The sequence below is a fragment of the Pelobates fuscus genome, chromosome 12 (genome assembly GCF_036172605.1).
Source record: "Pelobates fuscus isolate aPelFus1 chromosome 12, aPelFus1.pri, whole genome shotgun sequence".
Lineage (NCBI taxonomy): Eukaryota > Metazoa > Chordata > Amphibia > Anura > Pelobatidae > Pelobates > Pelobates fuscus.
The window spans coordinates 2445697-2459874 of record NC_086328.1 but is presented as its reverse complement, the minus strand read 5'-3'; the positions used below and the strand labels follow the sequence as shown (position 1 = coordinate 2459874).

At 44.6% G+C, this 14178-nt stretch overlaps 1 protein-coding gene across 2 annotated transcripts in view; it reads right to left on the bottom strand.

Moving 5' to 3' along the window:
• Positions 1 to 14178, bottom strand: part of HYDIN (HYDIN axonemal central pair apparatus protein) — a 205005-nt gene that overhangs the window by 121430 nt on the left and 69397 nt on the right. Inside the window, exons 19-31 of one of the 2 annotated variants that reach the window (XM_063437790.1) lie at positions 13363 to 13601; positions 10159 to 10399; positions 8993 to 9136; positions 7680 to 7820; positions 6878 to 7194; positions 3363 to 3441; positions 3149 to 3250; positions 2724 to 2933; positions 2251 to 2376; positions 1816 to 1993; positions 1569 to 1687; positions 1338 to 1456; positions 1066 to 1202 (exon numbers count right to left, since the gene is read on the bottom strand). In XM_063437790.1, coding sequence (XP_063293860.1) covers positions 1066 to 1202; positions 1338 to 1456; positions 1569 to 1687; positions 1816 to 1993; positions 2251 to 2376; positions 2724 to 2933; positions 3149 to 3250; positions 3363 to 3441; positions 6878 to 7194; positions 7680 to 7820; positions 8993 to 9136; positions 10159 to 10399; positions 13363 to 13601 — 2152 coding nt within the window. Of the gene's footprint in view, positions 1 to 1065; positions 1203 to 1337; positions 1457 to 1568; positions 1688 to 1815; positions 1994 to 2250; positions 2377 to 2723; positions 2934 to 3148; positions 3251 to 3362; positions 3442 to 6877; positions 7195 to 7679; positions 7821 to 8992; positions 9137 to 10158; positions 10400 to 13362; positions 13602 to 14178 lie in introns of those variants that run through there. The other variant, XR_010086125.1, reaches the window with a different exon arrangement.

Genomic DNA, 14178 nt, shown 5'->3' with positions numbered 1-14178 from the left:
TAGGTTATGGCAGTATTGTGATATGGTTGGGTTATGGCAGTATTTGATATGGTTAGGTTATGGCAGTATTTGATATGGTTAGGTTATGGCAGTATTGTGATATGGTTAGGTTATGGCAGTATTTGATATGGTTAGGTTATGGCAGTATTGTGATATGGTTAGGTTATGGCAGTATTGTGATATGGTTAGGTTATGGCAGTATTTGATATGGTTAGGTTATGGCAGTATTGTGATATGGTTAGATTATGGCTGTATTGTGATATGGTTAGGTTATGGCAGTATTTGATATGGTTAGGTTATGGCAGTATTGTGATATGGTTAGGTTATGGCAGTATTGTGATATGGTAAGGTTATGGTAGTATTGTGATATGGTTAGGTTATGGCAGTATTGTGATATGGTTAGATTATGGCAGTATTGTGATATGGTTAGGTTATGGCAGTATTGTGATATGGTTAGGTTATGGCAGTATTGTGATATGGTTAGGTTATGGCAGTATTGTGATATGGTTAGGTTATGGCAGTATTGTGATATGGTTAGATTATGGCAGCATTGTGATATGGTTAGGTTATGGCAGTATTGTGATATGGTTGGGTTATGGCAGTATTGTGATATGGTTAGGTTATGGCAGTATTGTGATATGGTTAGATTATGGCAGCATTGTGATATGGTTAGGTTATGGCAGTATTGTGATATGGTTAGGTTATGGCAGTATTGTGATATGGTTAGGTTATGGCAGTATTTGATATGGTTAGGTTATGGCAGTATTGTGATATGGTTAGGTTATGGCAGTATTGTGATATGGTAAGGTTATGGCAGTATTGTGATATGGTTAGGTTATGGCAGTATTGTGATATGGTTAGGTTATGGCAGTATTGTGATATGGTTAGATTATGGCAGTATTTTGATATGGTTAGATTATGGCAGTATTTTGACAGGTTTAGATTACGTTGAGTTGTGTCAGTTAACCAGTGCTGGTAGATACCCAGTACAGTCGTAGCAGTGAGTTATGCAGTTTTCCTAATCTTGTGGAGACCTTACAGGCTGGATAAGCTGAGGAAGATTACCTGTACCAATTAGTCCACGCCTATCTGCATGGAAGGACACAGGAAAGTGTCCAGTGTTCGTAATTTTGATTATGTGTGTCCGGATTTCTCCCAGGATCACAAAGCCGAGGTCCAGTACATACTCGGGGAGGAAGACTCTAAAATATAACCATAAGACAGTTAGTTACCCAGGAGGCAACACCATTATGAAGATAGTATACATACATATATAAGGATGCATTGCAGAAGGATAAAGTACAGAGAAAGCAGGGGTGTATGACTGTTCCACTGACCTCAGAAGCTTGCTCCGAGCTCTATGACCAGGATCTCCTGGACACTCCAGTGTTAGCTCTTCTTGGACATGTTCCTTCAATAACAAACACTCCAGCTCCATCTGCAGCAGTGTGTCCATCTGTAAGACACAGAGAAGAGCCTTTCTCATCCAGAGATTGAGGACCAGTAACTCACACATATAGTATCAGCACTCCAGTAAAAAATGAGAATGAATGACTCCATGTTCTTACAGTGCTGTCACATTGCTCCTGAGGAGACTCCAGATTTGGGGTCAGACATGAGTTGCTAATGGCGGTCTCTCTGATCCTTTTCTCTGCCTCTCTCAGATAGGGCTGAAGTCTCTCGTTTTCTGAAGGAACACAATAAGTTAGGTAGCAGACAAAATGTAAATGCTGGATTTCCCTAGCAGAGAATGAGTAAAAACAGAGACATATAAGATCATAGTAAACACTTGGTGGAATCAGAGTTGTTTTGTACCATTAATAACACGAGGAAGGTCCAAGCAAATTCTTGGAAATACTCCTTCGCCTTGAATTCCAATACTCTCTGGTTCCAGATGAGCTACTTGAAGCTGGATAACTTGATGGAAAGGTTCAGGGAGTCCTGGGAAATAAGACACCTTCAGGATTTTCTCCCCACCAGCTGCTATGTGACCCTGGAAGCAAACAGAAGATAGAACCAGTTTTGTGCTGCTCTTGGTTTTTCATTAGACACTGGAAATAGCAACAGGAAACATTTAATTTACTTGGTGATCTACAAAGCTGAATGGTGGACAGAGCATTAAACCTCCAAGAGTACAGGCGACTGCAGGACACTGATGGTGTGGCATCAAATGGATGCAGCAGTTGCATGGCCATAGCGAAGGAGCCAATATGACCACATGAAGCATACAGTTGAAGCATGGTGACTTACACTGAGTGGTTGAATGAGAGGTTTCCCAGGTTGGAGGCTCATGGTGGAGTTAAGAACAGTGAATGGGAAACTAACCAGGCCTGTGTTCCGGAGAATGATGTCAGCTTCTGCCACTTTATCAAACGGCTGTGCAAAGACAGACAAGGAGTTAACCCGGGAAGATCACACTGTATAATAATCCTATATGGTTCTACAAGTGCACAACAAATGAAAGTTAGATTCAAATAAAAGAAGCTCTCAGAGGCTTACATATGATATATTTGAAATACAGTGTCATATGTAGATTGCTATTATATTCAATATGATCCAGTGAAAATCATATCATAAGGATTCGTAGTGTGTAATCATGGATATTACATCCCCTCTTTAATTGGATTTATTTGTGATTTCCTTGTAAATGGTTTAGAAGTTTTGGTCGGTAAACCCCTGTGATCCCCAGGATCTCCACTTCCTGGGTCCCCGGTTACTGTTACCTGGATGCCATAGTCTATGTCCGTTGCACTCAGCGTATAACTGACAAGTGAAGCCTCTCCATGAAGGCTGATCTCATAGGTAGGACCTCCATGCACCTCACAGAGAGCAAGTGCATGGGCACGGATACCAGCATGCCCATAAAATGTAAAGCTCACGGTCTGGCTCTCCCCAGGCTCCAGGTTTCCAAACAGAGGAAGGATGTCAAACACCTGCAGTGAAAGCCAGGGTTACAATTTGGAACCATGTAAAATTCACCAAATGCATCAACACTGGCATTGCTGCCAATGTCTGTTTACTCAGAGTTAATCTTCGTGTTGGTATAAAAATGTACATTTTACCTTGCATGACAGACCTGCTAATAGATCTAGAAATCCTCTGTTATAAAGAGTAATCAGTAAACTATACAGCTTGAATGTCATCTCACCTCCTCTACACCAGTGGGGACTCGCTCTTCTCTTTCTGATAAGGAGGAGACTGATAGCCCAGGACCAGTAAGCCCTTCTGTCCCAGCTTCAGGTGTCACAACCTGTTAAAAAGGCAAGCGGTTAGCGAGTTTAGCAAAGCAGTCAGTGAAAGGTGGCACACTCATTAATGAACTGACCAGAGGAAGGGACTGATTTACACAGCCAGCAATTTACCTGGTGCTCTCTGCAATGGTCACCACTTAATTCCATCTTAATTCCATCCCCTGCTTTAGGCTCCTGTAGCAGATTCTCTCTGGGGAATCAATGAGAAATGTAACAATAGATCAGACTTATCAATGTAATTCTCACTCACTAACTGAACAAGTAGACCTTCCACTCACTAGGAACAAGATTAAAAGAAAGGGTCAATTTCAAATCTGACATGTTGCTGGAGCTGCAGTAGTACAAGAAATATTTTTAGATTTAAAAAAATAGCTGTACTTCTTGTAACGGCTACAGTGGCCACGTTACTGCTCCCAACCTCTCCACACATCATGTTACTGCTCCCAACCTCTACACACATCATGTTACTGCTCCCAACCTCTCCACACATCATGTTACTGCTCCCAACCTCTCCACACATCATGTTACTGCTCCCAACCTCTCCACACATCATGTTACTGCTCCCAACCTCTTCACACATCATGCTACTGCTCCCAACCTCTCCACACATCATGTTACTGCTCCCAACCTCTCCACACATCATGTTACTGCTCCCAACCTCTTCACACATCATGCTACTGCTCCCAACCTCTCCACACATCATGTTACTGCTCCCAACCTCTCCACACATCATGTTACTGCTCCCAACCTCTCCACACATCATGTTACTGCTCCCAACCTCTCCACACCCCATGTTACTGCTCCCAACCTCTCCACACATCATGTTACTGCTCCCAACCTCTCCACACATCATGTTACTGCTCCCAACCTCTCCACACATCATGTTACTGTTCCCAACCTCTTCACACATCATGCTACTGCTCCCAACCTCTCCACACATCATGTTACTGCTCCCAACCTCTCCACACATCATGTTACTGCTCCCAACCTCTTCACACATCATGCTACTGCTCCCAACCTCTCCACACATCATGTTACTGCTCCCAACCTCTCCACACCCCATGTTACTGCTCCCAACCTCTCCACACATCATGTTACTGCTCCCAACCTCTCCACACCCCATGTTACTGCTCCCAACCTCTCCACACCCAATGTTACTGCTCCCAATCTCTCCACACCCCATGTTACTGCTCCCAATCTCTCCACACATCATGTTACTGCTCCCAATCTCTCCACACCCCATGTTACTGCTCCCAATCTCTCCACACATCATGTTACTGCTCCCAACCTCTCCACACATCATGTTACTGCTCCCAACCTCTCCACACATCATGTTACTGCTCCCAACCTCTCCACACCCCATGTTACTGCTCCCAACCTCTCCACACATCATGTTACTGCTCCCAACCTCTCCACACCCCATGTTACTGCTCCCAACCTCTCCACAGCCCATGTTACTGCTCCCAACCTCTCCACACCCCATGTTACTGCTCCCAACCTCTCCACACATCATGTTACTGCTCCCAACCTCTCCACACCCCATGTTACTGCTCCCAACCTCTCCACACATCATATTACTGCTCCCAACCTCTTCACACCTCATGTTACTGCTCCCAACCTCTCCACACCCCATGTTACTGCTCCCAATCTCTCCACACCCCATGTTACTGCCCCCAATCTCTCCACACATCATGTTACTACTCCCAATCTCTCAACACCCCATGTTACTGCTCCCAATCTCTCCACACATCATGTTACTGCTCCCAACCTCTCCACACCCCATGTTACTGCCCCCAATCTCTCCACACATCATGTTACTGCTCCCAGTCTCTCCACACCCCATGTTACTGCTCCCAACCTCTCCACAGCCCATGTTACTGCTCCCAACCTCTCCACACCCCATGTTACTGCTCCCAACCTCTCCACACATCATGTTACTGCTCCCAACCTCTCCACACCCCATGTTACTGCTCCCAACCTCTCCACACATCATATTACTGCTCCCAACCTCTTCACACCTCATGTTACTGCTCCCAACCTCTCCACACCCCATGTTACTGCTCCCAACCTCTCCACACCCCATGTTACTGCCCCCAATCTCTCCACACATCATGTTACTACTCCCAATCTCTCCACACCCCATGTTACTGCTCCCAATCTCTCCACACATCATGTTACTGCTCCCAACCTCTCCACAGCCCATGTTACTGCTCCCAACCTCTCCACACCCCATGTTACTGCTCCCAACCTCTCCACACATCATGTTACTGCTCCCAACCTCTCCACACCCCATGTTACTGCTCCCAACCTCTCCACAGCCCATGTTACTGCTCCCAACCTCTCCACACCCCATGTTACTGCTCCCAACCTCTCCACACATCATGTTACTGCTCCCAACCTCTCCACACCCCATGTTACTGCTCCCAACCTCTCCACACATCATATTACTGCTCCCAACCTCTTCACACCTCATGTTACTGCTCCCAACCTCTCCACACCCCATGTTACTGCTCCCAATCTCTCCACACCCCATGTTACTGCCCCCAATCTCTCCACACATCATGTTACTACTCCCAATCTCTCAACACCCCATGTTACTGCTCCCAATCTCTCCACACATCATGTTACTGCTCCCAACCTCTCCACACCCCATGTTACTGCCCCCAATCTCTCCACACATCATGTTACTGCTCCCAGTCTCTCCACACCCCATGTTACTGCTCCCAACCTCTCCACAGCCCATGTTACTGCTCCCAACCTCTCCACACCCCATGTTACTGCTCCCAACCTCTCCACACATCATGTTACTGCTCCCAACCTCTCCACACCCCATGTTACTGCTCCCAACCTCTCCACACATCATATTACTGCTCCCAACCTCTTCACACCTCATGTTACTGCTCCCAACCTCTCCACACCCCATGTTACTGCTCCCAACCTCTCCACACCCCATGTTACTGCCCCCAATCTCTCCACACATCATGTTACTACCCCCAATCTCTCCACACCCCATGTTACTGCTCCCAATCTCTCCACACATCATGTTACTGCTCCCAACCTCTCCACACCCCATGTTACTGCCCCCAATCTCTCCACACATCATGTTACTACTCAAAATCTCTCCACACCCCATGTTACTGCTCCAAATCTCTCCACACCCCATGTTACTGCTCCCAACCTCTCCACACCCCATGTTACTGCTCCCAATCTCTCCACACATCATGTTACTGCTCCCAACCTCTCCACACATCATGTTACTGCTCCCAATCTCTCCACACAACATGTTACTGCTCCCACTCTCTCCACACCCCATGTTACTGCTCCCCACCTCTCCACACATCATGTTACTGCTCCCAACCTCTCCACACCCCATGTTACTGCCCCCAATCTCTCTACACATCATGTTACTACTCCCAATCTCTCCACACCCCATGTTACTGCTCCCAACCTCTCCACACATCATGTTACTGCTCCCAACCTCTCCACACATCATGTTACTGCTCCCAATCTCTCCACACCCCATGTTACTGCTCCCCACCTCTCCACACATCATGTTACTGCTCCCAACCTCTCCACACCCCATGTTACTGCTGCTAACATCACATGCTTTTTAATCAATATGTTACCTGCTGTGGCTCTGCCAAGGCTCAGTCCGATAGAACCAGCGATATTGGATTGGAAAGGGACTGGAGTTCGTGACCTGTAGGTCCTTGGTACTCTCAGTGTCATTCAGAATGCAGCCAAAGTGGATCTCGGTAAAGGGGAAGTGGAGGTTGGGAAAGTGAACCTCCCCCTGTAAGGACACACAGTCCGTGTGAGGGTGCTCGGCATATCTGATTGTCAGAACCTCCTCTATCACTCGGCTAAGGTGGTCATTGACATAGACCGGGTCAAAGCATACGGTAAGCTCCTTCTCCTCTCCAACCTCCAGCCTGTGAGCTTCCTAGATGGCAAGAAAACACAATGCCAGCGTGGTCATCATTACAGTGCAGATATAAAAAAAAAAATCCTGCTTCCCTGCCTATACAAACAGTCAGTACTTCCTGGAGTGCAGTGATATATATATATATATATATATCTCATTTCATATCACTAGTATTTACTGACAAGATGTCTAAAATCCTTGATCTAAAACAGCTGCTTGACCAATCCACGCTAAAATGGACTGGGTGCACTTTAAACTTGAATAAAGTTTGGTTAAAACATATGTAAAGTTACAGCCATTCTTATAATTCTAAACACTGACAGTTTACCATACAAGGCTCGCATGATGGATAAAGGAAAGAAATCACTTCATTCTAATCATTTCAATCAATCATACTTTGCATATTAGCACTTGGTAAGTTTTATCTACAAAATGCAGATTAAATAAGGAACTTAAAAAGGTAATACAGACAGTATCTTCTATGGTTTTTGCAGTATCAGTACCTGCACATCCGCATCTTGTCCTATGTCCTTGTAGTAAATTGAAAACGGAGGACTCAGGGACAGGAATATTGTGAGAGGTAGCGAGGAAATATTTTTCATAGTCAGAGATTTGCACTGTGCTTCCAGAACATCATCTGGTTTCTAAACAAAAGACAAAAATCAAACAGTATGAGAACAAAAATCAAACTGTACGAGGACAAAAATCAAACAGTACGAGGACAAAAATCAAACAGTACGAGGACAAAAATCAAACTGTAGGAGGACAAAAATCAAACTGTACGAGGACAAAAATCAAACTGTAGGAGGACAAGAATCAAACTGTACGAGGACAAGAATCAAACAGTACGAGGACAAAAATCAAACTGTACGAGGACAAAAATCAAACTGTAGGAGGACAAAAATCAAACTGTACGAGGACAAAAATCTAACTGTAGGAGGACAAAAATCAAACTGTACGAGGACAAAAATCAAACAGTATGAGAACAAAAATCAAACTGTAGGAGGACAAGAATCAAACTGTACGAGGACAAGAATCAAACGGTACGAGGACAAAAATCAAACTGTACGAGGACAAAAATCAAACTGTAGGAGGACAAGAATCAAACTGTACGAGGACAAGAATCAAACAGTACGAGGACAAAAATCAAACAGTACGAGGACAAAGATCAAACAGTACGAGGACAAAAATCAAACTGTAGGAGGACAAGAATCAAACTGTACGAGGACAAGAATCAAACAGTACGAGGACAAAAATCAAACTGTACGAGGACAAAAATCAAACTGTACGAGGACAAAAATCAAACTGTACGAGAACAAAAATCAAACTGTAGGAGGACAAAAATCAAACTGTAGGAGGACAAAAATCAAACTGTACGAGGACAAAAATCAAACTGTAGGAGGACAAAAATCAAACTGTAGGAGGACAAAAATCAAACTGTACGAGGACAAAAATCAAACAGTACGAGGACAAAAATCAAACTGTACGAGGACAAAAATCAAACTGTAGGAGGACAAAAATCAAACTGTAGGAGGACAAAAATCAAACTGTACGAGGACAAAAATCAAACTGTACGAGGACAAAAATCAAACAGTACGAGGACAAAAATCAAACTGTAGGAGGACAAAAATCAAACTGTACGAGGAAAGAAATCAAACTGTAGGAGAGCACGAGGCACAAGAAAGAATGAGCACCAATGCTGGGAATATGTATAACACTCAAACCTCCCAAATCACATACTGCCAGAAGCAGGATTAATAGAATATAGTGTCTTATATTCTGGATCCCCGAAAGTCAATAAAGTTTGTAAATTCACCTTCTCCAGATAAAAGTGCAGGTTCCCAGCAGATAGCTGTAAAATGGGAGCAATGAATTCACAAATGACGTCCACTGTCATGATCTTCTCCTTCCCAGACTGCCTGCCGATGATGGCCTGTCCCAGAAGCCTCTCCTTCACCACCTGTTCAAAACCACAAATACAAATCAAGCTGCCATTAAACCAATGAGTGGACATGTCCTGGTTTTAGAAAGACTAATTAACTCCATTATTCAATAGTTTTGGCTGAGTACAATAAGAGGCAGGTGGATCGGGACCGGAGTGAGGATGCAGGATGTGTCTCTGGTCATAGAATCATACCTCAATACAAAGCCATGTAGTGTCTGGGACACAGCGCTCTACCTCTGCCTTAATGTCTTCCACGAGTCACACATGGGCATTATAAACCATAGCAGTCTATCGGCCATGTAACACATGCAATATGGTGACTGGCTGACACTTGAGGTTTATTGACATAAGTGAGAATTTAAAATACACTTTGAATTCTCACTTTATTATTATTGCTTTCCCTGAATGGACTATTATTGGATCTTGTTCTCTCGAGATCTTCTTCCCCTATCTCTCCCGGGATTATTAGATCGGGGCTCATGGTATAAATGATAGATATACATATGGTGGAGATAGGAATTCTGAACCCCGTATTACATTGTCAATGATTGAGATCATTGTGTTTTGCCGTGCCTTTTATGTAATGAAGCATATTTTTGTTTTTGATTTATCGAATTTTGAAGCAGAATGACCAATATTCAACTTTTGTATTGTTGATGAAATGTGATTGTTTGTCTTATGTGTAATTTTTGGAAAAATAAATGTAATAAATATTTATAAAAGAAAGAAAGAGCTTACAATCTAGAGGACGTGGGGTAACAAAACACCATAGGAAGAGCAGCGTGAGGGATAGCAACCAAAACGACAGGGTGGGAAAGTAGAAGAACTTGAAGGTGAGAGTAGAGTGTGGCCCTTTAAGAGAGAGCAAGAGACCGGTTTGTGAAATGGAAGTTACTGTGGGAGGAAATAGGTTATTCCAAAAAGATGACTTTTTTAAATTATTGAAGAATAGGGGAGAGTCTGATGGGGGTAGGCAGGCTGTTTCAAAGGAATGAAGATGTGGAAGGACAGATGTTATCAGACGTTACTTCACTCACTTTTGGTACATCTGAAGATCCTTCAAGCGTAACGTCAATGCTCTCGCCCGGATGCAACTCCATGCGTGATGGGTTGAGTTTGAAGACTGGAAAAGGGAGCTCAGGGTTCAAAGTACCTGATTTAAGGCTGGGGAGCTGTGGACGCTTGCGAAATTGAGGAAAGCCTTCAGTCATCCAGTAAAGTTGGTGTGTACGTCGACCTTGGTTGGTCATTGTAAAGTGATAACGGCAGGGTCCAGAACTACAAAAAGACAACATGTCATGACATCATGGACAGGTGTGCAATAGTTACAAGGCAGCTGTAAGAATATCCTGATAAAAAAAACCTAGCTAATGAAGACAACGAAGGCCTGAGGTACAGGACAGAGCCAGCATAGCCCCCTTAATGCTTTCTGTGCTGGTGAGCACTGCAATCCACAAGCACTAAATGTTAACTCTTTAAATACGTTTGATTTTATACTGGTACTGGGGTCGAGTGTATAAAAGTGGGTCTTGTTTTCAATAAACCAGTTCTTTTTCAACCTTCTTTAAGTCTCTACTAGTGTTTGGGTTAGACATCTATAACAGCTATAAATCACTGCAGGTTTGCAGTGCTGAAAGAGAAGGACCTTGACGGAGATACTCAAGCTGAGTGCTGAGCTCAGTTAAATTTGTAATTTTCCTTCAAACTAAATCTCCATCGCATCTTTTGAGAGCCATAAAGGGGAAACCCAATCAGACATTTATGAACCCAAAGCAAATGTCCAGGTTCTCTAATGCCAGAAAACACCAACCCTAACACACAGCATGCTAACGGCTGCAAGCTGCTCACTGCGATGTGAAGTGGCAACGTGTATCCCTGCTGTGGATGATGGTGATACATATCATGCAGACATTATTAAAGGTCACTTCTCCCTGGTGGGAAGCTGGACAGGATTTTGACATGGTTACTGAGGAGATATGTACCAGGAGAGGGTCACTCTCTCCTCTGCTTCTCGAGTTACTGCAGATCTCTGGATGAAGTTACTGTGGTGTTATCTATCACTGTCAGCTATTGTACTCAAAAACAAGCGTTAAAAAGGCGCTGACAGCGCCAGGACCAGCAGCGGATAGGGAAACATATGTTAGCAATGGGAGTACAGCAAGCTCCCTGGGATCACATCTCATCTCCCAGCAATGTCCTGCACAATCCCTCCCAGCCATGCAAGGGATCCCTCGAGACAGCCTGGGGCTGATAATAAAGGCATTAGGTTGCTGGCAATTGCTATGCACTGTATAAAGCTTTAATCCAACACACAAAGGTATTGGTGTCACATGAAGCTCTGAACAAAGCACGCAGGGAATAAAACTGCAACCTGAACCAGCCCTCTTCTTCGCATCACTACCAGGCTCCCATTGTTTCTTCTAAATGACACAAAGATAAGAATTCAACACTAGGCCTGTTGTGCACTCAATCATTTGGCAACAATCACTGCACCCACAGAACCAACCACCTACCTAACACCAACCTAGATGCAGTGCACCCACAGAACTAACCACCTACCTAACACCAACCTAGATGCAGTGCACCCACAGAACCAACCACCTACCTAACACCAACCGAGATTCACTGCACCCACAGAACCAACCGACCACCTAACACCAACCGAGATTCACTGCACCTACAGAACCAACCGACCACCTAACACCAACCGAGATTCACTGCACCCACAGAATCAACATCTAACACCAACCGAGATTCACTGCACCCACAGAACCAACCACCTAACACCAACCTAGATTGAGCGCACCCAGAACCAACCGACCACCTAACACCAACCGAGATTCACTGCACCCACAGAACCAACTGACCACCTAACACCAACCTAGATTCAGTGCACCCACAGAACCAACCGACCACCTAACACCAACTGAGATTCACTGCACCCACAGAACCAACTGACCACCTAACACCAACCAAGATTCACTGCACCCACAGAACCAACCACCTAACACCAACCTATAATCAGTGCACCCAGAACCAACTGACCACCTAACACCAACCGAGATTCACTGCACCCACAGAACCAACCGGCCACCTAACACCAACCGAGATTCACTGCACCCACAGAACCAACCACCTAAAACCAACCGAGATTCACTGCACCCACAGAACCAACCGATCACCTAACACCAACCGAGATTCACTGCACCCACAGAACCAACCGGCCACCTAACACTATCCGAGATTCACTGCACCCACAGAACCAACCGATCATCTAACACCAACCGAGATTCACTGCACCCACAGAACCAACCGGCCACCTAACACCAACCGAGATTCACTGCATCCACAGAACCAACCGGCCACCTAACACCAACCGAGATTCACTGCACCCACAGAACCAACCGGCCACCTAACACCAACCGAGATTCACTGCACCCACAGAACCAACCGGCCACCTAACACCAACCGAGATTCACTGCACCCACAGAACCAACCGACCACCTAACACCAACCAAGATTCATTGAACCCACAGAACCAACCAGGATTCACTGCACCCACAGAACCAACCAGCCACCTAACACCAACTGAGATTCACTGCACCCACAGAACCAACCGGGATTCACTGCACCCAGAACTCACTGCTCCTACATGACCAACTCTCAACCTAACATTTATCTAAATTCATTACAACCAAATCAGCAACTCTGCACCTATCATCTTCCCAGACTCACCACAACAGCAATACCTGCTCTCTAACTAACATTAACTGGAATCACCACAAACACTTCACTACCGGTCTACTCAACACCAACCAGGATTCACTGCATCCACACCTCCAGCTCTCTTCCCAAATACAAACCTGTATCTACACTTTATGGCCAAAAGTATATGAACACCCATACTATTTATCAAGTTCAGGTGTATCGGCCTCATCCACTGCTAGCAGGTGCATACAATTCACCACATAGCCACGAAATCTCCATAGACCAACATTGGCAATATAATGGGACATACAGAAGAGCTCAGTGACTATGAACTTAGGACTGTCATATGATGTCACATTTGTCACTGGTCAAATTTCTGAAAATTCTGCATTACTAGATCTGCCCTGGTCAACTGTATTTATGTAAACAGTTGTTACCCTCTTTTGTCCTGTTATCCATTCTTACAATATTGTAACTCAGCCTTCCTATCTTATCCTTAGCCCTGCTCCCAGAGCTGGCACAAGTTTACTTGCCTGAAATGAGATCCCAGGTTCAGGACTGGTGCAAAGGCTCTGTCAGTGACTATAGTGGTCCCAATGCCCACCGCACGCAGTGGGATGTGATAGGTGTTGCTATTTGCAATGAACAGCTGGACTTTATCTGTGAAACTGACGGTGTCTTCCAGGTGTGTGATCAATGTAAGTCGTACTTCGCCATTTGCAGGAACCTCCCCTTGACTGGGTTCAATACGCCATGGAGATCTCTTGCGTGCCTGTTAATACAATCACATTGGGTCACTGTATGGTAAAACAAAGCATAAAATGCAGGCATTCTGAAATCTGTCCACAAAATAAATACTGGATTTCTAGAACTGGGATATTGCCTTCTTTTCCAGCGCTTTTCGGCTGTAAGGTTGAATCCCACTGCTGCCACCAAATGTAGCTGAGCTGCAATATAAAATCCCAACATTTCCGCTGGTATAGAAAGTAATCCAAAGTAAAGCGCTGGAAAAAAAGGCAATATCCCAAATCCCCCAGTAACCGGACGAAACACAGTTCTGGGAGTTAACTGAGGTTTTTATTCACAAGCTCCAGTATTTATGTGGTTCCCCATGCAAGGGGTTTCCTTAGTCACATTACAGGGGTATTACAGTAGTGGACTACATGGGGAACTGAAATTACAGAGCATTTCTCCCACCATGCACTGCTGTATGAGAGGGATACTCCCACTAGAATATCCTGTTAAGTAGATTATCCCTCCGTACAGCAGAACCGGATTTTAACATAAAAATACATAACTTTTGCTTTATTCGTGTGATTATAATGAATGACCATTCGGTAGATAGCTGG